This window comes from Ovis canadensis, chromosome 2 (genome assembly GCF_042477335.2).
Source record: "Ovis canadensis isolate MfBH-ARS-UI-01 breed Bighorn chromosome 2, ARS-UI_OviCan_v2, whole genome shotgun sequence".
NCBI lineage: Eukaryota > Metazoa > Chordata > Mammalia > Artiodactyla > Bovidae > Ovis > Ovis canadensis.
The window spans coordinates 14257501-14279724 of NC_091246.1; the positions used below are offsets into that span (position 1 = coordinate 14257501).

Genomic DNA, 22224 nt, shown 5'->3' on the forward strand with positions numbered 1-22224 from the left:
GGCAAGTGGTAAGTGCGTGCTTGGTGTGAATGAATGAATGAATGGCAAAGTAAACAACCATAGGAAGAGAATTACACGCAGCAGGAAAGGGTTTGGGAAAGTCCGAATCCCACAGTCTGGGCCAGCAAAGGCCTGTGCCTGCGTGCTGTGGGGAAACAGCAAACCACTTGTCTGATTTTGAAGGGGGCATGTTACTCAAGGGCAAGGACAGCCTCTGACTACACACTCCAAAAGTCTCGGTGAATCCAGCCCAAAGAGCTGGGTTCTGGGTCCCCTCTGGCTCCGAAGACCTCGGTTTACCTGTCTATAAAGTGGGGGCTGCCATTTCAATTTTTCCAGTCTTGATCCCAAGATATAATGGATACAACGAGTGCTGTATATAAGCCAAAACGTGCTGGAACAAAGTCGGGGAGGCAGTGACACGGACAAGGTGTGCCCCCAAGGTGAACCCTCAGGGGAGCACTTCTTAAATGGGAACGTACATTGGGGCCTCCCGGGAATCTTGGAAAAATGCATCCTGATTCATATAGATGTCTGCCGTGGGGCCAGAGATTAGTGATGCTAACGTTCCTGGCACTTGGGGATGTTAATGCTGCAGGTCCGTGGACCACTTTTTGAGTAATATCAAAAGTGAAATAGGGTCAGATCTGTTCGGTGAGAGACTCATGGAGGGAGGGAGGAGAAATGGGGAAAAGGACGGAGGCAGAGACAGTCCGGCCGAGGTGAGGACGTTAGAAGAAGCCGAGGCTCCGGGCGCGAGCGAGGATGCGCAGCCTGGGCTGGGAGGCGGCGGGTGCGGGCGGCTCCGCGGCTGCGCGGGCTGCAGGCTGGGGGCGGACGCGTGCTGGCGGCGACGCAGTCCCGGCCCCGCGCCCGCGGCGCCCCCGCTGCGGCCCGAGCGGCCTGGCTGCGGGATCGGTGCGCAGCGATGGCGCGGTCGCGCCGGTCCTGGGCGCAGCTGCTGTTGCTCCTGCTGGCCGGGCCGGGCGCCTGTGCAGCCAGCCCGGCGGACGACGGCGCGGGCCCGGGGGGCCGGGGACCCCGGGGCCGTGCGCGTGGGGACTCGAGCGCCGACGAGGCGGTGCCGCGCCACGACTCCTCCTACGGCACCTTCGCCGGGGAGTTCTACGATCTGCGCTACCTGTCCGAGGAGGGTGAGGCTGCGGGAGGATGAGGGGCTGCGGGAGCGGAGACCCGGGATGGGGGACGGAGGCGGCAGGGGAGGGGTGAGGGTGGAGGTGGGGGCGGGGCGGGGGGGTGGGATCGGTTAGGAGGTGAATGGAGGCTCCGCTGGCTCAGCCGAGGCCCGACCGCGGAGCACAAGGCTCACCCTGCCTATCGGCCTGGAGAAGAGATCCGGAGAGCTGTCAGCGCCTTCCACCCGCTGCTGGCTTTACAGGTGGGGAGACTGAGGCCGGGAGGGAGGTGGTCAGCCAAGTCCTGCTAACCTGCAGGCTGCTAACCTGGGGCTGAGTCAACCCCCCCCCCCCCAACCCCGTCCCCCTCGCGCTCTCCCCCGCTTCCGCCATCCCCCAGGTTTCAGCGTCTATCTGTGACAGGGATGGGGTAGCGGATGGTAAGGGAGGAGATTGTCATCTGGCCTAGAGTTGTGTGAAATCAGAGTAGCTGGTGGGAAGCCCAAGACGCCTCTTAAAGAGAGATTGCCTTGTTTCCTGCATGTCTGTATTGACCTAAATATGCCGTGGCTACTGTTCCAACTTAAGCGTTCTGTTCCTGCTCGCTGCCCAGCCCCCCGAGAGCTGGGTCACACCTCCCTCCCCACTTCCAACCCCCTTCAGTACTGTTTTCCCATGTGTCATGAACCCCTAGTGTGAGCCACCATCGTTGGGGTCTCCTGGGTCCAGCAATTGGGGGTTTGTCGCGCAGACCTCCTTGCACAGGCAATATTTCAGTGAGCGCAAAAGCCAAGCTGATTCTCTTCAGAAGGAATGGAAACTGGCTTCTTAGTTCTGCTGTTCGGAAAGTGATTTTCCTTTTCTCTGCTAAGAGGAATATCTAAGAATCAAGCTGGGGTTTGAAATGTTGTCTGTCCCAGCAGCTGATAGGATGCTGGGTGCATCTGTTACTTGGGATTAAGTTTACCTACTTACAACAAACACACATTAACAACACAAGTAAGATAGAAATTTCTCTCTTATGTAAAGAAATCCAGAAGCAGGCAGTCTAGAACTGGTCATCTGAGACACTAATCCTGGTCTTCTGCTTCTTCACAACTCTTAGTGTGTAACTTCATGGCCCAAAATGGCTGCTTGATTGCCAGCCATTACATTCACTTTCCAGACAGTGGGAAAGAAGTGGGAAGAAGAAGGTCACTGACTATAAAGAGATTACTCAGAAATCCCATGAAACAATTCCACTTACACTTCATTAGCCACAACCTAGTCATGTGCTCACACATAGGTGCAAAGGAGACTGGGAAATGTAGCCTTTTAGCTGGAAAGGAATATGACTAGTTCAAAAATTGGACTTCCTGTATTCTATGGAGAAATGGATTTGGGGAAATAGATTAGCCGGGTAGATGCTTACCTGTTGAAACAGGGACCCCCAACATATAGTGGCTTAAATAAGATAGCTTATTTTTCTCTCACAAGAAAGAATCTGACTGTTCTAGACTGGTAGGCCAGCTCTGTTCCACAATGTCATTCAAAGACCAAGGTCCCTTCCTTGTTGTTCCTGCATGCCCTAAGGCTTTGTTCTCATCCATGTGGAAGTCATGTTGTTTGCATGTCTTCTTTCAAGCTGGAGGAAATGAGAAAGAGAGGCAGTTCAGGACAAGCAGTTACCTTTTAGGCTGGTTGCACAAATCCCTGTTATTCACATTCCTTTGGCAAGAACCTAATCATATAACTTAGCTGCATGGGAGGCTTGAAAGTGGAGTCTTCTAGTTGGGTGGCCATGTGGCCTGGGAGAAGGAGAGTGCAGGGGCAGGGTAGGAGGACAGCAAGCAGGAGTAGAAAATCTATGGCTCTGAGAAAGAATAGGTAGTGTAGGACTTCCCTGGTGCATCAGTGGTTAAGAACCCACCTGCCAGTGCAGAGGACAGGGGTTTGATCCCTGGTCCCATACGTGGCAGGGCTGCCAAGCCCATGCGCCACCACTACTGAGCCTGTACCCTGGAACCCATGAGCTGCAATTACTGAGCCCACGTGCCCTAGAGCCCATGCTCCACAAGAGTAAGAAGTAAGAAGCCCGCGCACCACAACTAGAGAGAAGCCCTGCTCTCTTCAACTGGAGAAAGCCTGTGCGCAGCCACAGAACCCAAAGCAACCCCAAAATAAAGACTACATAGTATTAATACAAAAGCCATCTCTTTCTGGAAGCATTTAATACATAGTGATACTGTTCATAGTCTGCTTAGCACACGGCCAGGTGACTCAGAGGTGGCATGTGAGAAATTGTGTTTTCACTGGGCACGTGTTCTCTAATGGAGGACAAGGTCAGATTCTATGTCAGTTTGTATATGCAGAGAGAATGGAGTTAGTTCTGTAGTCCAGGCAGTTTTATGAACGTGGACATCAGGTACGCTGCAGCCCTAAGGCTTTACAGAGTTGAACCAGGAAGTCTAAGAGACTCTGGTGAGACAGAAGGGGGAGGCACTTAGGTGAGGTGATCCGACAGGGGTAAAAGGCCTGGGATCGGTGTACAGATTGCTAGTTTGTCTGCTTGCCACCCTTGACCATTCTGCATATGCTCCTGGAAGCCTGGCTCTAACCCTCAAAAATCTGTGATAGGTCCAACCTCTTCCCTGGATGAAGCTTCATTTCCTATACCTGGAATTTTCTCTCTGACTCAACTTTCTTTTACAGCCATCTCTCACTCCCTGTCTCCCTTGCACTGAGCCTTCATTGTCCACTCTGCTCCTTTCTTTGACCATTTTGCTTATCTTCAAAGGCTGACCCTACAACCATCTGGTGGATGCTAGTGGGGATGTTTGTGGGGTAAGCCTCTCAGGGGTTAGCACCTCTCCCAGATTACCCTGGACCTAGGCTGGGTAATGGGGTCCTGAGTAGAGACTTTCCCAAGATCCTTAGAAATCATCAGTGACACTGCCTTAAAAGGGTGCTGCCAGAGAGGGAGAAGCAGAACCAGGGGATGTCCCAGAAGGGTGTCCCACCCAGAAGGTGAAGGAAAAGAGGGCATCAGAAAGTGTCCTGTGCCACGGGGAGGCCCAGGGAAGACTTAAAATAGTCGACAGATTCAGAAAATGAGAGGCAGTGGGCAGGTTCTCCTGGGATGAATTCAGTGGAGAAGGAAGGAGGGAACCTAGTTGATGGTGAAGGAAGTGGCAAGTGAAGAGGTGGGAATAGTACCTTTAAACGATTCTTTCTTTCTGTCAGTGCAAGTGGGGTTTTCTTTTTCTGGTGATTGGGCTACTTGTTTTCTCTTTGCAGGGTACCCCCTTCTCAGGTTGAAAATTGCCAACAGACTGAATTAAAAAACAAAAAACAAAAAAACAGCCTGGTAGTGTGAAATCAGAAAAAGGGAATTAGAATAATGGGATAGAGAATTTCCTGAAACTATAGGACAGCCCAGTGACCATTACCTACCTTCTTCAGAGACCATTTCTCCAGTGTCCAGATTGTGCAAGACCCCCAGGCCAGAGAGTGAACACTGGCCAGTTTGATGTTTCTAATCACCTGCTGAAATGTCTGTTTTTTAAACTTTAATTATGTTTTGATTTAATGATGCTAGTTTTCAGAATTCTTGGGGGCTCCTACTGTCTTAGCCCATACTACTCTTCCTTACAGTCCCAGCTCAAATGCCACCTCTTTCAGGGAGTCTTCCCTGATTTTTCCTCCCATTCTCTGCTTAGGCAAGGTATTTTCCCACAGCACACTATCTAACCCTGCCATGACCCTTGAACTCTCTGTGGTTGAGTTTGGATAGATTCTTGGTGCTTGAATCCTATAATTCATACCTTTTCCCCTTGAGATTCTCAAGCCAGAATCTATATATTCAGTATAACAATAGAATATAAAACAGATTACTGCATGATTATGGGCAAACCTCCTGTTCTGAGTGTTCTCTGAAAAGAAAATCAAATTGGGCATTGAAAGTGAAAGTGTTAGTCGCTCAGTCATGTCTGACTTATTGCAACCCCATGGATTGTAGCCCACCAGGCTCCTCTGTCCATGGAATTCTCCAGGCAAAAATGCTGGAGTGGGTTGCTATGCCCTTCTCCAGGGGATCTTCCCAACTCAGGGATTGAACCTGGGTCTCCTGCACTGCAGGTGAATTCTTTATTGTCTGAGCCACCAGGGAAGCATATATACTAAGATTAAAAAGACAGCCTTCCAACATGGGTACATCTATAGTATCTATTCATTTGTACTTCGGTTTGAACAAAGATAGCATCACCTTGTTCGGTGAAAAAGTAGAAATTGTATATATACTGTTTGGGGGCAGAAAAATAAAACGAAAACAAATAACAGAAAGGGTAAATAATTTAAAGGTAAATAGTCTAAACCTAATTTATCTCCATGAATCTAGCCCAATCGTAACACTAATTTGTGCTTTTAGTAAGTGCTTACTGTGTGCCAGTCCCTGCTCTAAATACCATATCCATATTAACTCTAATCTTTAGGGCAAGGCGCTGACTTAGACACTCTTGCCATTCCCGCTTTAGAATTAAAGGAACTGACCTACAGAAGATTTAAATATTGTAGCTAAAGTCACACAGCTAGAAAGTAGCAGAGAACTGGGTGGGTTTGTTGATTGACCTTATGGATAAGGTGGTACAAGTTGCTGACCTGCTCTGGGAAATGCAGTTGAACAGATAGGATGGGGCATTTTCATGGGTAAATTTGAGAAGAGGGGCTTGGAAGTGATGGGGTAGTCCGTTGGGAGCGGCAGGTTCCTGAGTGATGGATTGCTACGATGAAAGCTTTGCTGAACAGACTCCACAGGGGTGGAATGTTCCGTTTTATAGAGCCCCTTGACATTTTCACTTCGCTGTGTGGCTCTGCTAAGCAGAAGTGATTCAGACAGTCCAAAAAGAGAAAGTGGCTGATGCAGCCACTCTTGGAGATGTGAACAGATAATTTCTGGTTAAAACTTCACAAGGAATTAAGTACTAAATTAATACCTGAGAGCTATGATCCAAGGAGTTAATTAGAAGCAATAAATAGCAAACCAGAAGCCATTAACCACCCAGTGGAGTATGGCAAAACAGGCTCAAGGGATTGCAAAAGAGGATTGGATAGTGGCTGCGAGTTCGACAAGAATGGAAACCACAAAAGCATGTTGAGAACCTGGAAAAATGAACCAAGAAAATAAGTGCCTCTTGTGTGATAGGAATAGCTGAAGGGAGGGGAAAAAAATGGCTTTAATCCTGCAAAACAGAATAGTTATTGGAGGGGTTTATAGGACACATGTGAGAAGAACGGAAGTGAAAGAGAAAAAAATTTTTGGCCCCAAGCCAATATTATTTGGTCTTAACCCAAATTTAATTTTAGATAGAGAGGTGGGGTGGGGGGAAGCACTAAAATGGAAAGTGGAGGGAAAGGAATAAATAAACAAAAACATAAAAACACAGTAATAAGGGACTTCGGTGGTGGTCCAGTAGTTAAGAATCTGCCTTCCAACCCCAGGGATGCAGCTGCGATCCCTGGGAACTATGCCGGTGTGCTACTACAAAGGCCCCCATGAGGCATAGGTAGAGAAAATCCCGAGCACTGCCACAAAGACCCAGGGCAGCCAAAATTAAAAATAAGTACATAAAAAAATGTAAAACCAATAATACTTTTTAAAGTGGGAGTATGGACAAAGCTAAGGGGAGAATGAGACGCTGGCCGGTCTGGGTATCCGACCCGTATTTCTCAGGAAGATGACGGAGCGCAGAGAGGTAGGAGAGGGTGGGGAGAGGCCAGTAAAGGTCTCCAAGCAGCACTGTGACAAGATCCGATTGCTGTTTTAGAAACCTGGCAGGCAGTGGAAGAATTAGAAGGGAAGTAGGGAAGTCAGAGCGGAGGTGGCACAATAGCCAAGAAGCTGGCTCGGGCGTCAGGAGTGGGAATGAAAGGATTGGTGGTGGAGAAGGTGTTCCAGGTGGAGGAATCTAGGGTTTCAGGGTTGGGAGCCTGCGGAGGGTGGTGGGATTCTTCACTAAGACAGAAAACACAGGAGGAAGACCATCTGGGAGGTGCTGGGCACCTGGAATCGCTTTGCCTGTGTAATGTCCAGGTGGAAACCCCTGGAGGCAGCTGATAGTTGGGCTTAAATGTTGATATGGGAACAGGAGAAATGCCAAAAAAACTGTGAGGCTAGAAAAAGAATAACTCTAAAGAAAATCGGAGGAAAGAAATAATAAGCATGTGCAGTATTCAATGGAATAGAAACCAAATATTCAGCACATGTGTGTTAAGTCACTTCAGTTGTGTCTGACCCTTTGCAATCCCATGGACCGTAGCCCACCAGGCTCTTCTATCCATGGGATTCTCCAGGCAAGAATACTGGAGTGGGTTGTAAAGAGGATCAAAAAAGTAAAAAATGATTTTTTGAAAATACGAATGAAAGGGTTAGCCAGAGAAACAGAACTGGTAGGGTGTATATGTGTGCGTGTGTGTGTGTGTGTGTGTGTGTGTGTGTGTGTGTGTGTAGATGGGAGAGAGTATGTAGATGAAAGACAGAGAAATTTTTATTCTTTCTTTTTTTTTTCAACTTATTTATTTAGAGAGAAATTTGTTTTAAGGACTTGGCTCACACAATTTTGGAGGTTGGCAAGTCCAGAATCTGCAGGGCGGGCTGGCAGGCTGGAGCCCCAAGAGAGAGCCAATGTTGTAGTTCAAGGCTGAAGGCCATCTGCCACAGAATTCACTCTTCTTGGGGAATGTCAGTCTTTTTGTTCTCCCCAGCTGGGGGAGAAGCCTGCCCACATTATGGAAGGCAATCTGTTTTACTCAGAGTCCACTGATTTAAAATGTTAAATGTTTGTCTCATCCAAAAACACTCTTACAGAAATACCCAGAATATTGCTTGACTGTATATCTGGGCACCTAGCCCAGCCAAGTTGACCCACAAAATTAACTATCACAATAGGATACTGACAAAATTGATCAAGAGGAAAAGAGAAGACAGAACATGTTAGGAATGGAAGAAAAAGGGGAAATAACCCTAGCCGTGGATGTGTGCTCAATCGCTAAATCGTGTCCGACTGTTTATGACCCCGTGGACTATAGCCGGCCAGGCTCCTCTGTCCACGGGATTTCCCAGGCCAGAATACTGGAGCTGGTTGCATTTCCTTCTCCAGAGAATCTCCCTGACCCAAGGATTTAACCTGCATCTCCTGCATTGCCGGCGGATTCTTTACCACCAGCCACCTGGGAAGCTCATTAAGCCTAGACATAGCAGAGATTTAAAAGTTAATACATTGCAACCCAACATTAAAAAGGCAGCTAACCCTATTTAAAATCGAGAAAGGCTCTAAATAGACCTTTCTCCAAAGAAGATACACAAATAACCAATAGGCACATGAAATTATACTCAACATCATTCGTCATTCAGTTCAGTTCAGTTCAGTTCAGTTCAGTCGCTCAGTCGTGTCCGACTCTTTGCGACCCCATGAGTCGCAGCACGCCAGGCCTCCCTGTCCATCACCATCTCCCGGAGTTCGTCATTAAGGAAATGCAAATCACAGTCATAACGAGCTACCACTTCACATCTACTAGGCTGACTATAAAAATTTTTTAAAAGGACACTTCCACAATACATTGCTGGTAAGAATGTAAAATGGTACAGCTACTTTGGAAAATAATTTGATAGTTCCTCAAAAAGTTAAACATAAGAGTTATCATATGACATGGCAGTCCTACTCCAAGAGAACTGAAAACATATGTTCGTACAAAAACTTGTGCACAGATGCTCATGGCAGCATTATTCATAGTAGCCAAAAAGTAGAAACAGCCCAACTGTCTGTCAACCTGTGAATGGATTAAAAACAGGTGGTATATCCATTCAATGGAGTATTCCGTAAACTAAGAGAAGTATCATTCATCTGTGCACCTAGGGTACTTAGAATTCTACAATCAAAATAGTTTTCCAATAAAATTGTACAATGCATGCAAAGTAGATCCTATTCAATATCATTTTCTAGATGTCAAGATGACAACTGCTAATAAGATGTGGTTTCTACAAATACATTTGTACTGGTAGTTAAGGATTAATACATTTAGTCTCTACCCAAATGTATTAATTAATACATTTAGTCTCTACCCAAAGGTTCAGTAGGAAAGCCAGAAACCAGTTTTTTAAGCTTTTTGAAAACCAGCCCAGATGACCAGCCCAGAGAGCTGTCTGAGAAGGTGTTGGGAGACTACAGAAGCATAAAGGGAGCTCAGAGAAAGTCACTGTGGGAAGCACCTGCCAGCCCTGGGGCTGAGGGAGCAGAGAAAAGGGCTTGAGGTTTTGAGAACCTGGGAGCTCAGACAAGGGACCTCAATCCAGAGGTTCACCCATCCTCTGAGAGTGGGCTATCTGCCCAGTTAATGCTGGTTCCTTTGATGAGGCTGGTTCTGGGAGTCTAGAAAACAGCTAGAAAAGAAAAAAAGGCTGGAAATTCAAACCAATTGACACTGCAAGGATGAAGTGGAGTTGCTGAGGACTTGCTGACTGGACAGCAGTCAAACAGGAACAAATGGTCTTGTTTTGGCAGGTCCTCCTGCCTCTGAGCCTCTCTCTAATGTTTCCTTTTGGCAGAACCTAGCGAGCTGGCAGAGGAGAAATGTGGTTTGCGGAGTCCTAGCCCATCCTAGAGCTGACTATAGAGGTTGAGCTGTAGCTGAGATATAGGAGCTTAAATATTGGCATGTGGTTCCAACCTACTTTATTCCAAATAGGGAGATCATTTAATTTCAGGAAAAAAAAAATATTTCTCTGCTTATCTTCTGATACCAAACCCAGCTGTTGTCTTGAAATTAAGTTCTGGCACTCATAACCCCAACAGGTTAAAGGGCATGGTCCGAAACAAGACTGTCCTCACTTCAGACCAGCTGGCTACCAATCCAAGGGCCACCCACAATCCCTCTTGTGTTCTGTAATTCACTAGAATATCTCAAAGGATTCAGAAATGGGCTGTGCATACAATTGTAGTTTTAGTATCAAGGAACTCAGGACCACTCAGGAACAGCCAATGAAGCTGCACACAGGTCAGAGTCTGGGAGCCCACAAATACAGTTTTCATGTCCTGTCCTAGAAGGAAATATTCTTCTCCATGGAATCAGGACATGTCACCCACCTGGCACGTCAGTGTATTCACCAACCAGGAAGCTGCATTCAGCTTCAGTGTCCAAAGTTTCTGTTGGGGTTTCATCACCTAGGCATGGTTAATTTAATCATTAGCTACATTATTGAACTCAATCTCCAGCCCTTTTACACTCCCCTCCCCACTGCCCCAGGTGGGGCTGGCTCAAGCCCCAAACCTGTACCCATGTGTTTGGTCTTCCTAGTGACCAGCCTCCATCCTGAGTCATTTTCTCTCCTAGCATAAATGCAGGTGTGATCCCAAGGGGCTCATGAATAACAAAGACCCACTGGGAAATTCCAAAGATTTAGAGTCTCTCCCTCCCACCCAGGAACCAGGAACAAAAACCCATCAAATTCTTTATTATGCAGCATCTTCCCTGGTTATATATTATACAGGACTTCCCTGGTGGTCCAGTGGCTCAGAATCCACCTGCCAGTGCAGGGGACACAGGCTGTATCCCTGGTCTGGGAAGATTCCACATGCCGAAGAACAGCTAAGCCCACACACCACAACTGCTGAGCCACCGTGCTGCAGCTGCTGAAGCGCACGTGCTCCAGAGCCTGTGCTTTGCAGCCAGAGAAGCCACCACCACAAGAAGTCCACGCACCGCGGCTGGAGAGCAGCCCCTGTCTGCTGCAGCTAGAGAAAGCCCACACACAGCAACAAAGGCCCACAGCAGCCAAAAATAAATACCTTTTAAAACCATCTTACAAAATGAGCGCAACGTGACATTATTAAATGGTGCCGAAATGCATTTGACAACAGAATTTCTCATTCTAAGATTTAGAAGCATATAAGATAAAAGGGAATCAGTGCTAGAAAAACCCCAACAAATGAGCCATTTGCCAACACTAAATAAACCACTTCAGTACATTTATAAGTGACCTTTGTTCTAAAACTTGCTCTTACTTGGAGCTTAGAAACCCATTCTTCTAGAGATGGTCTTACCCAATGGTTAGTTTTAAAATGTAACAGTAATAATAAACCAATAATAATAATGACTGGCGTTTATTGAGCTGGAAACCTGCTGTATGCTGATGAATTATTCTAGATGCTAGAAAGTATAATGGAAGAAGATGGGGAACCTTAGTCAGAAACAACATTACATGGGATTGTCTCTTTCAGACACCTTTAGAATCTTAACAAACATAGGTAGTTGTTGCATTCCTGGATAAATATCCTGAGAAAAAAAATGGCCATGGCATTGTAGTGAAAGCTAAAAGGAAGAATGTATAGGAGGATGCTTGACATAGTTGTAGTAGTGAACTCAATAAATATCAAGATTAAAAACTCATCCAAGGCAGAACTCACTCTAAAGTACTGAAGTGGACATAGGACTTAGCATAAAATAATTATGAAAGTAGAAAAAGTAATGCATTTTGCCCAGGTACTTAAGGATGGTGAGAAGGTAGGGTTGTACTTTAGCATTTGATCAACATATAGGGTAGTCAGCCTAGAGGGGTAAGGTGGAGGAGGGGTGGGAGGGAGACTGAAGAGGGAGGGAATATATGTATACTTTTAGCTAATTCACATTGTACAGCAGAAACCAGCACAACATTGTAAAGCAGTTATCTTCCAATTAAAAACAAAAATCTAGGGTAGTAGAGATGAACACAAAATGTACAGATATAAACCAGGCAAGTATGACCTGTTGGTCTTTGAGTATAATTTAATGAAACAAAGTAAACAAAACCTCATTTAAAAAAGCGTTACAAATCACAAAGGACTTCAGAACAGTGAGAAAAGAAAAACTAATACAATAATTTTTAAAGTGTATTTACATTGCCTAATATCTATGGGTGATTTAATTGATTCGTTGCATAATCAATTCAATGTCCAGTGCCAAGCACTGTGCTGGGCAGAGAATACCAGATGAATCACACGCAATTCCTGTGTACATGGAGTGAACAGCCTAGAGTAAAAATACTTGTGGTCACAAACTGGAAGCGCAGTGCAGGCTCTCCTTTGATGTGTGGTTGAATGCATTATTGGAGAAGACTCTTGAGAGTACCCTGGACTGCAAGGAGATCCAACTAGTCCATTCTGAAGGAGATCAGCCCTGGGATTTCTTTGGAAAGAATGATGCTAAAGCTGAAACTCCAGTACTTTGGCCACCTCATACGAAGGGAGACTCATTGGAAAAGACTTTGATGCTGGGAGGGATTAGGGGCAGGAGGAGAAGGGGACAACAGAGGATGAGATGGCTGGATGGCATCATTGACTTGATGGACGTGAGTCTGAGTGAACTCCGGGAGTTGGTGATGGACAGAGAGGCCTGGCATGCTGCGATTCATGGGGTCTCAAAGAGTCCAACGTGACTGAGCGACTGAACTGAACTGAACTGAACTGAATGCATTATGATGTTAAGTCATCTTACAAGAAAGATGCATGAAATGATGTGATTAACAAATTTATATGAGATATGAAAATGTTCTCTACAGCTTGATGAAAAACAAGTTCACAGAAACAGAGAGATCCTATTGTAATATATAGCTATAAATGGAAAGCTTCTGCTATCGAATAGAGAATTGTTCATTCTTTCTCTTAGAGCAAGTGTATGGAATAAAACTCTATTTTCATGCTTCCAATGGACACTGGTGAGCCAGTGGTTATGATATTACGTCCTCTTTCAGTGCCCCAGGCACTCTACCTGTAAATGAGGAGAAAGCCCTTTCTCAGTTAACATGTAGGCTGGGTTCAAAGATGTGTGCCCCATACCTGCCCTCATGAAGAGGGTGATTAGGCGTCAACTGAGCTCTTTTCTGAGGCTTTGACTATTTCTAGACTCATGCGATAGAGAATAGTCAACCTACTAAAAAGTAGCTTTTCTCATTGGAAATGCTGTTCCTGGATTTTCTAACCATTATTTATTCTCACTGGCCAGGTTACCCTTTCCCTACTGCTCCTCCTGTGGATCCATTTGCCAAAATCAAAGTGGATGACTGTGGAAAGACTAAGGGCTGCTTTAGGTTGGTAGATCTGTGAGTTGGAGAACTTTAAAGCTAAGACTTTGATTTGCTTCTCAAGGTAGTATTTAAATTGCATGCAGTTCACTCTCACCAGGAGCCCACACCCCTCGTAACTTCAGCACGGATGTAACCTATTTCCAATGGCCAGCCCAGGTTGCAGCCTTAAAGGCCTTGAGCTGTCTCACGCCCCTTGGCCCTAGAACTTACTTCTCTGGTTCTTCATTTATGACTGTATGCCATTGACTCGGGGGTCTAATCAGTTGGCTGTATGAAGAAGAATTACATGACACAGAATTTGTCTTTGCTCATTCAGTACGGGTGTGGGCAGGACAGGCAATAATATTGGGTTGGCCCAAATATTCATTTGGGTTTACCATAACATCTTATGGAAAAACCACCCAAACGAACATTTGGGCCAACCCAAGAGATGTGTCTAAGACCCACTTCCTTTTTAAAACAATAGTTATAACTGTGGATAGCTATACGATCCTAGCTAGTCAATTCGCACTGATTATAGTGTCCAGCTAGTTATTTCAGATCTAGCACCTGATTATTAATAGTATTCTATCTAGATGTGATAGACTGGAGCTAGAAAGCAGCTAGATAGTGACCTTCCATCTAGACAGCTCTGCTTTGTTGGGAAAGCCTCCTTTTCTTTGAGTCCTTTATTTCCAAAAACAAATTGTCCTTGAGTAAAGATTTTGATGGCCATTGCAATGAATTTGTGTTTCGTCTTGTTTTGGTTCGGGACTCAAAGTCCAAGGACTAAAAACTGAATACAGGGGGTTTGAGTTTTTGGATTGCAAGAGTATTGCTAAGGAATTTTTAAAAATCTAGTAATACTATTATTATTGAGGAAGATAGCCAGCAATGAATAATTCTGGTGATTAGGGGATACTTTTGAGAAGAAAAGGAGTTTTAGTGCTCTGCTGGCTTCACGGAGACTTGCTTTCTGGCCCACTCACTTAGCTTTGCTCACCCGTTTCAGCTTTTTCACTCCGGTTCCTGTGGTCCTGAGCTTACACCCCTTGCCAGCTGCTCAGGGTATCTGCCTGCAAAGCTGCATGTTCCCTGTCTCCCTCCTCCATCAGTACTTAGCAGCCTTGCATCCTATACCTTTTATCTGAGCTTAGGTTATCCCACCCATTGCTGCAGTTTTCAGTCATTTCTGAAAGGCAGTATGCCTAAAACTAGGGCTTGCTGATCCTCAAAGGATCCACAAGTTCTCTGTAAGAAAATTTTAAATTCATGTTTTCATTTCAGTGATGTTCCTTAAATGGATTAACGAATGTATAATCTGATTATCTGGATAAACATCTTACTTTAGTGTCTGAATTGTATTAGCCCCAAGCAGCTCGATAGAGCAAAGGCAAAATTTTTTTTTTTTCCAAAGGCAAATTTTTTAAGTAAATGATGCATTCGCATCCAGTGAATATAAATAAATGAGGCATTTGTTTGGTGCCTTGTATGTATAAGGGTTTTGGAGCAGTTCAAACAGATAAGAGTAGAGGAGAATGGAGTCATGACTTGTAGTAAGACACAGGCTCAAAATAAAGACCCTGCAGAGTACAATCAGACTTACCAGGGGTGGGTAAATAGGAAGTCAGTTTCAGCCAATGACATCATTTATCCCCTGAATGCTATGAATTTAAAAGGTCCTGGTTTTGTAGTTTAATCTGTATTCAGTTTGTCCATTTTTGTTAATTGAAAATTTGTAAATGAAAAGAAATGGCAATCTAAATTATTTAAATTATTAACTCAGGATTTTTTTGTTCTCCAAAAGGAGTCAGAAATAATTTGGTAATTGCGAATATTTGAGAAACTCTTAATAAGATGTAGAGAACCGTGGCTAGGACTTGAGGCCCGTGCCACAGCTTGATTGACTCTGGAAGTCCCTTCCATCTCTGGACCTCGTTTGTACATAGATAAAGAGGAGCAGATCATCTTCGCAGTCTCTCCTGGATGAAATTGTGATTTTGAGATCCCAGGGAGCAGAGATCTAAGATTCATATTGCTTAGCATTCTGCCTGACACAGAGATGCTCTCTTAATGTGTTCTGAAGACGTAGAGGAGGAAGCAGTAACACCTGTTTTGGATTATCCTATAGATACGGCAAGCCGGGCTGTAATGCAGAGACCTGCGACTACTTCCTTAGCTACCGGATGATAGGGGCTGATGTGGAATTCGAGCTGAGTGCAGACACCGATGGTTGGGTAGCAGTTGGATTCTCTTCAGACAAGAAAATGGTAAGACACAAATCGTGGTGGAAGGTGATTTTTCTCTTCTTTCTGTTGTACCGCTTTAGATTTTAGAGAATGAGCGTGGTTATGTTTCCCTAAGCGCCCATGCCACTTTTAAATGGCAGAAGCCAATTCCTGGTATTTGATTTTCTTTATCCAAGCAAGTAAATTGATCACAGCATGATAGCCATTATACTAGTTATGTCTCTCTGATTACAAGTTAAAAAAAATAATTCAAGTTATTTTAAACGGAGAAGGAAGGGTTGGTTATGAGAGTGCAGGGTATCTCCTGGTACCTGTATTCATTAGTTAATTCCACAGTCATGCTGCAAGAGAGCCCCACCAAAGCACATGGCTAATAACAGTCAGCATTGATTTGTTGCTCACATGTGTATGGATTGGCTGGGACTCAGTTGCTTTTGGCTCCAGTCCATGGCTTGGATTCAGGTATTGTCTAATCATTCTGGAACTAGTGGCTCCCAAGGCATGTTTTTTTCATGGCAGAGGCAGAAGCACAAGAGTCATCCAAGCTGATTTCAAAGCTGTGTTCACATCACATCTGCTGGTAATATTCTGTTGCCCAGACTAAGTCACCCAGCCTAACCCAGAATGAAAGGGCAGAGAAGTATTCTTCCCAACCAAGAGGCCTTGTGAAGGTGTAGGTATATAATACAACAACAGGGGAGTGAAGAATTGGGTCCAACGATTCAATATTCCACATCATGCCTTGTCAAGAATGCATCTGGCCCTCAGAAAGGACTGTGGACAGGAACAGGCAGGAGCCCAGGTTGCTGTCCATTGCTTACCTCTGCTTCTCTCTGCCTCTGCCGCATTCTGCCCTCTTTCTTCCAGAGCCTCGTCATTTGCCATGCACTGTGCCAAGGTGCTTCCCAAACAGCCACACTTTCTCAGGCCGTTGAACCTTTGCATGTGTGGCTGCTTTTTGGATAAGATGCTTCTCTTCACCTGGTCTGTTTTGAGGTTCTTAGAATGAGATGGGGGCCGCAGGAGTGGTGGGAAGGGCCCAGGTTTCAGGTATGTTTTGAAGGTAATACTGACAGGCTTTTGCCGGTGGATTGGACGTGGGTTATAGGTGGGTCATAAGAAGAGATTTGGGGATCAGGCTAAGCAATCAAAACTCCATTAACTTTGTTTTTGGAGAGGTCGCTAGAAGAATGAGCTTCTCATTCCAGGCGGCAATACAATGGGGTCACCTGGTAAGACTTCATGGATACTAGTCTACGTCACTTATCTCCTACTTCAGGGTCAATGGGAGAGAGGGTGGTTGTGTGCCATCCAGCAGGCTGGCTGGCAGTGCAATTGACCATTTCTTGTCCAGGAATGGATTTGCACCCATGGTGCAGCTGTTACCATTAGGGGGCTCAGAAGAGGGAGGTTGAGTAAGAAGCATCGAAATTTCATGTTTGACGTTTTGCTATCTAAAGGCCTTTAAAATCTAGGTTTATTTTTCTCTTCCTATTACTCTAAGAAGCATAGATTTAAAATTTTTCAAAACCTGATCCATAGGAAAAGCAAAATGGAACCTCTTTGTAATAGTCATTGACCTTTTTTCGGAAATAATGGATTGCTGATTTCTTTATTAGATTTTATTCTTTAGAGAGGTTTTAGGTTCACAGCAAAATTGAAGAGGGTACAGAAAATTTCCATATACCCTGTCCCCACACACGCAGAGCCTCCTCCATTATCAGCATTCTCCACAGAGGGGTACATTTCTTATAGCTGATAAACATCTGTAACTTTTTTAGTTGTTGTTGTTGTTGTTGTTGTTGTTTAACATTAATCCTACAGACAAGTTGCAGGAGTAGGACCGATGTTGTTGTTCAGTCACTCAGTCATGTCTGACTCTTTGCGACCCTGTGGACTGCCGCATGCCAGTCTTCCCTGTCCCTTTGCTATCTCCTGGAGTTTGCTCAAATTCATGTCCATTGTGTTGGTGATGCTGTCCAACCATCTCAGCCTCTGTTGCCCCCTTCTTCTGCTCTCAATCTTTCCCAGTATCAGAGTCTTTTCCAATGAGTTGGCTCTTTGCATCAGGTGGCCAAAGGACTGGAGCTTCAGCTGCAGTCTTTCCAATGAATATTTAGGACTGATTTCCTTTAGGATTGACTGGTTTGATCTCTTTGCTATCCACGGGATTCTCAAGAGGCTTCTCTGGCACCACAGTTTGAAAGCATCAGTTCTTCAGTGCTCAACCTTCTTTACGGTCCAACTCTCACATCTGTACATGACCACTGGAAAAACCATAGCTTTGACTAGATGGACCTTTGTTGGCAAATTAATGTCTCTGCTTTTTAATTTGCTGTCTAGGTTTGTCATAGCTTTTCTTCCAAGGAGTAAGCGTCTTTTAACTTCATGACTGCAGTCACCGTCTGCAGTGATTTTAGAGCCCAGGAAAATAAAGTCTGTCACTGTTTCCATTTTTTCCCCATCTATTTGCCATGAGGTGATGGGACTGGATGCCATGATCTTCATTTTTTGAAAGTTTAGTTTTAAGCCAGCTTTTTCACTCTCCTCTTTCACCTTCATCAAGAAGCTTTTTAGTTCCTCTTCACTTTCTGCCATAAGGGTGGTGTCATCTGCATATCTGAGGTTATAGATATTTCTCCTGGAAATCTTGATTCCAGCTTGAGCTTTATCCAACCCAGGATTTTGCATAATGTATTCTGCATATAAGTTAAATAAGAAGGGTGACAATATACAGCCTTGACATACTCATTTCCCAATTTTGAACCAGTTCATTCTTCCATGTCTGATTCTAACTACTGTTTCTTGACCTGCATACAGATTTCTCAGGAGGCAGGTAATGTGGTCTGGTATTCCCATCTCTTGAAGAATTTTCCACAGTTTGTTGTGATCCACACAAAGACTTTAGCATAGTCAAGGAAGCAGAAATAGATGTTTTTCTGGAATTCTCTTGCTTTCTCTATGATCCAACAGATGCTGGCAATAGAACCATAAACTCCTCTATACATATATATATGTATATATAGATGTTTCACCTGTTGTTCAGTTGCTAAGTTGTGTCTGACTCTTTGGGACTATGGACCGCAGCACGCCAGGCTTCCCTGTCCTTCACTATCTCCCAGAATTTGCTCAAACTCATGTCCATTGAGTTGGTGATGCCATCCAACCATCTCATCCTCTGTCATCACCTTCTCCTCCTGCCCTCAATCTTTCCCAGCATCAGGGGCTTTTCCAATGAGTGGTCTCATAAACTCCTATATATATGTTTCACCAAATGGTAACTTTTTATTGTGGTAAAACATATACAACCTAAAACTTACTATTTTAACCATTTTAAAGCATACAGTTCAGTGGCATCAACTACACTCACGGTGTGGAACCACCACCATCTGGTTCCAGAACCTTTTCACAAACAGTAACGTTTGCCGTACGTGCTTTCTCTCTCTTTCTGCTGCTGCAACTGCTGCTGCTACTCTGGCTTCTACTACTTACGATTTTTATTATTTTCTACAAACTTGAGAGGTTAAATTGAAGGCATCATGACCCTTTAACCCTAAATATTTAAGCAGGTATTTCCTAAGATCAAGGATATTCTTTTTCATTATATAATTTATTAAATTCAGGAAGTTTAACATAGATACTACAGTATTATCAGATACACTGTCCACTATCAAAAGTGGCCCTTTGCCCCAATGCTGTGCTTTATACAAAATTTTATTTCATGATGCAGGCTTCTGTCTAGGAACACCATTAGTTGTCATGTATTGACATGACAGTATCTTTAATCTTCTTGATTTTGAAACAGTTTTTTAGCTTTTTCTTTTTTGGTCTTTCATGACATTGACCCTTTTGAAGGTTACAGGCCACTTTTTTTTTGTAGAATGACCTTCAATTTGGATTTGTTTGCTTATGATTAGGTTAAGTGTCTGTGTTTTCGGCAGGACTACTAGAGAGCTGGTGATGTAATCTTCCCTAAGTGGCACATGAGGAGACACTTAATGTCAGATATGGTGGTGCAAACTCTGGTCACTTGATTAAAGCTTTTTTTAATGGCATTTAAAACAATTTTTGAGGTGAGACTTCCAAATACAGAGGTCACGGAATGTACATTTTGGAGTGAAATTTCTTTTTAGCTGAAGAGTTTGCCTAAGATGCACCTTTAACTTTTTTTTCTCCATCATCTTTTGTGTTAGGGTGGTGACGATGTCATGGCCTGCGTCCACGACGACAATGGCAGGGTCCGCATACAGCACTTCTATAACGTAGGCCAGTGGGCAAAGGAGATTCAGAGAAACCCTGCCAGAGATGAAGAAGGAGTTTTTGAGAACAATCGGGTCACCTGCAGATTTAAACGGCCTGTAAATGTTCCCAGAGATGAAACGATTGTCGATCTGCATTTGAGTTGGTATTACCTGTTTGCTTGGGGTCCAGCCATTCAGGGTAAGCTTACATTTTGGCATCTGGACTAAACACCAGACACTGCTGTGCTTTAGTCATTATTGACTGGGAGTCATTATTTCCAAGAAAGTAATGAGCACTTTGTATAACACAGAAAAAGGAGACATGATCCTGCCTTCAGAATATAGTAATGGATTTACTATACACATGAACACAGAATGGGACAGGTTATACACACGCATAGTTAGAGTGAGATATACAAGATAATATATGATGAGCTATGGCTTGATGAAACAGAGCGTATGTCTGCTGTATATGGTGTATGGACTCTAATTCTTACAATGGTCTCATTTACTTCTCACCATGTCCTCCAGAATTGTAGGAATTATCATCCTCATTTTAGAGAGCTTCAGGAATCTGCTCAGGGGATTCCCAGGTGGCACTTGTGGTAAAGAATCCACCTGCCAATGCAGGAGACTCGAGACTCGTGTTCGATCCCTGGGTCAGGAAGATCCTCTGGAGAAGGAAATGGCTACCCACCCCACTATTCTTGCCTAGAAAATTCCATGGACAGAGGAGCCTGGTAGACTATAGTTCACGGGGTCATAAAGAATTGGATATGACTGAGTGACTGACACTTTAACTTTTTTTTTTTTTCCCCATCTATTGCCTAATAGGATCTTTTTCTTTCCTTCAAATTGTTGCCATTGATTGATTGGAAATTTCATGCCTTTCTTTGCCTGTTTCTAGTTGGGAAAACATCTGGATGCCTCCAGATTTGTGACCCCTTTTCCATTTGCTTATTTCCCAGGTTACTGACAATGAATCTGCAATTATATTTTTGATTACTCTTAGTACCCTGGGAAATAAACTATGTCTTAGGCTGGAGAAATGAACTCATTTTAAATGATGGGGTTTGGAATCTAAAACGCTGAGTATGAGTGTTGATTCTGCCCCTTGGTAGCTGTATCTAGCCTTTATCTAAATTCTGAGTTCTAATTTCTTTTTATCTAAAATGAGGATAATAATGATATTGAATTCATAGCATTATTCTAAGGGTTAAATGAAAACAAGTATTTGACATTGCTGGCAAGTGCTGTACCCCTGAAGGTCATCTTCTTACACATATGGCATCATGACCCAGTATTCCAAGCCCTCCCCAACACTGGTGACTTTGCCTGATAAGCACTCTCAGCATTCTGACATTGTTCTCAGTATCTCCAAACAGCACGGACGCATTCCTGCCTTACAGACAGGCTTGTGCTTTTCCTGTCTCCTGAACACTATTCTAATGCCTCTCTGGTGATTAAACCCTATCCATCCTCTTAAGGTCTATCAAAGAGGATAGACTGTGAGCTGAGCCTTGAAAGGGGGATATGGGATTAGATGTCTCTCAAGAAGGGCATGAACTGGAGGTACATGGGTAAGCCTGGGAATTCACGAAGGTGACCGGTGAGCGAGGTTAGGGAAGAAAGGTGAGTAGGACCTATTGAGACAAAAAGTCTTGCCAACCTGAGGAGTTTGGTTTGTGTTAACAAGAGCCAGCATGGACACTGGGGTAGGGGCTGGGCATGTCAAGTATGGCACAGCTTCCCTGACAGATTGTGCCTTCAAAACCCTGCCTTTGAGGCCCTTTTTCCAAGGAGATCTTTGCTCTGAACTCATAGGCATGTCTCCCTCACCCGAGTTTCATGTTGGTTAATCAAAAGGTCAGGCCCTTCCTATCAATTTTAGCTTATGAAGCAGCCTTTACATACAGCCTTTCCCCTTTTCCTCTTCTAACCAGCTCAAAAAATGCTTTCCGTCCAAAAACTTGTTTGGTATCTTAATTATCCTCCTTTCGTACCGCTCCATTCCACTCCGCCAGACAGACATGCAGACTTGTAGGCACACAGCACATCCTCTCTGATCTGGCCTGGGCAGGCTACCACTTAACATACCATAGACTTCCATGTGCAAGGGAGTCAGTCAGGAGTTGTTAGTGATCCATATATTAATATTAAAAATATATTTGAAAAAAATAGCAGCTCTTTGAAGATTTGTCTCATTTTTCTGTGGTTTGCATGTATCATTTTAAATCTGTACCTTTTTTCTCTTGCTGGTTCCTTTTTCTTTCTTTCTTCTCAAAGGCTCTATCACCCGACATGATATAGACTCACCACCGACTTCAGAGCGCGTTGTCAGTATTTACAAGTACGAGGACATTTTTATGCCATCGGCTGCCTATCAGACCTTCTCCTCTCCGTTCTGTCTGCTTCTAATTGTTGCCCTGACCTTCTACTTATTGATGGGAACCCCTTAACCACAGTGGCAGAGCCAACAGAGTCAATGCATTAGAAAGCCTTTAGTATATTTTTTAAAAAATATTCAG

General features: G+C 44.2%; 1 protein-coding gene across 1 annotated transcript; it reads left to right on the top strand.

Moving 5' to 3' along the window:
• The first annotated feature begins 746 nt into the window (after window positions 1-746).
• Window positions 747-22224, top strand: FRRS1L (ferric chelate reductase 1 like). The gene is given in 6 exon segments (XM_069575501.1): window positions 747-864; window positions 866-1154; window positions 13146-13230; window positions 15338-15476; window positions 19649-19895; window positions 21983-22224. Coding segments are annotated over 6 exon segments (1032 nt in total). The 5' UTR covers window positions 747-765; the 3' UTR covers window positions 22156-22224.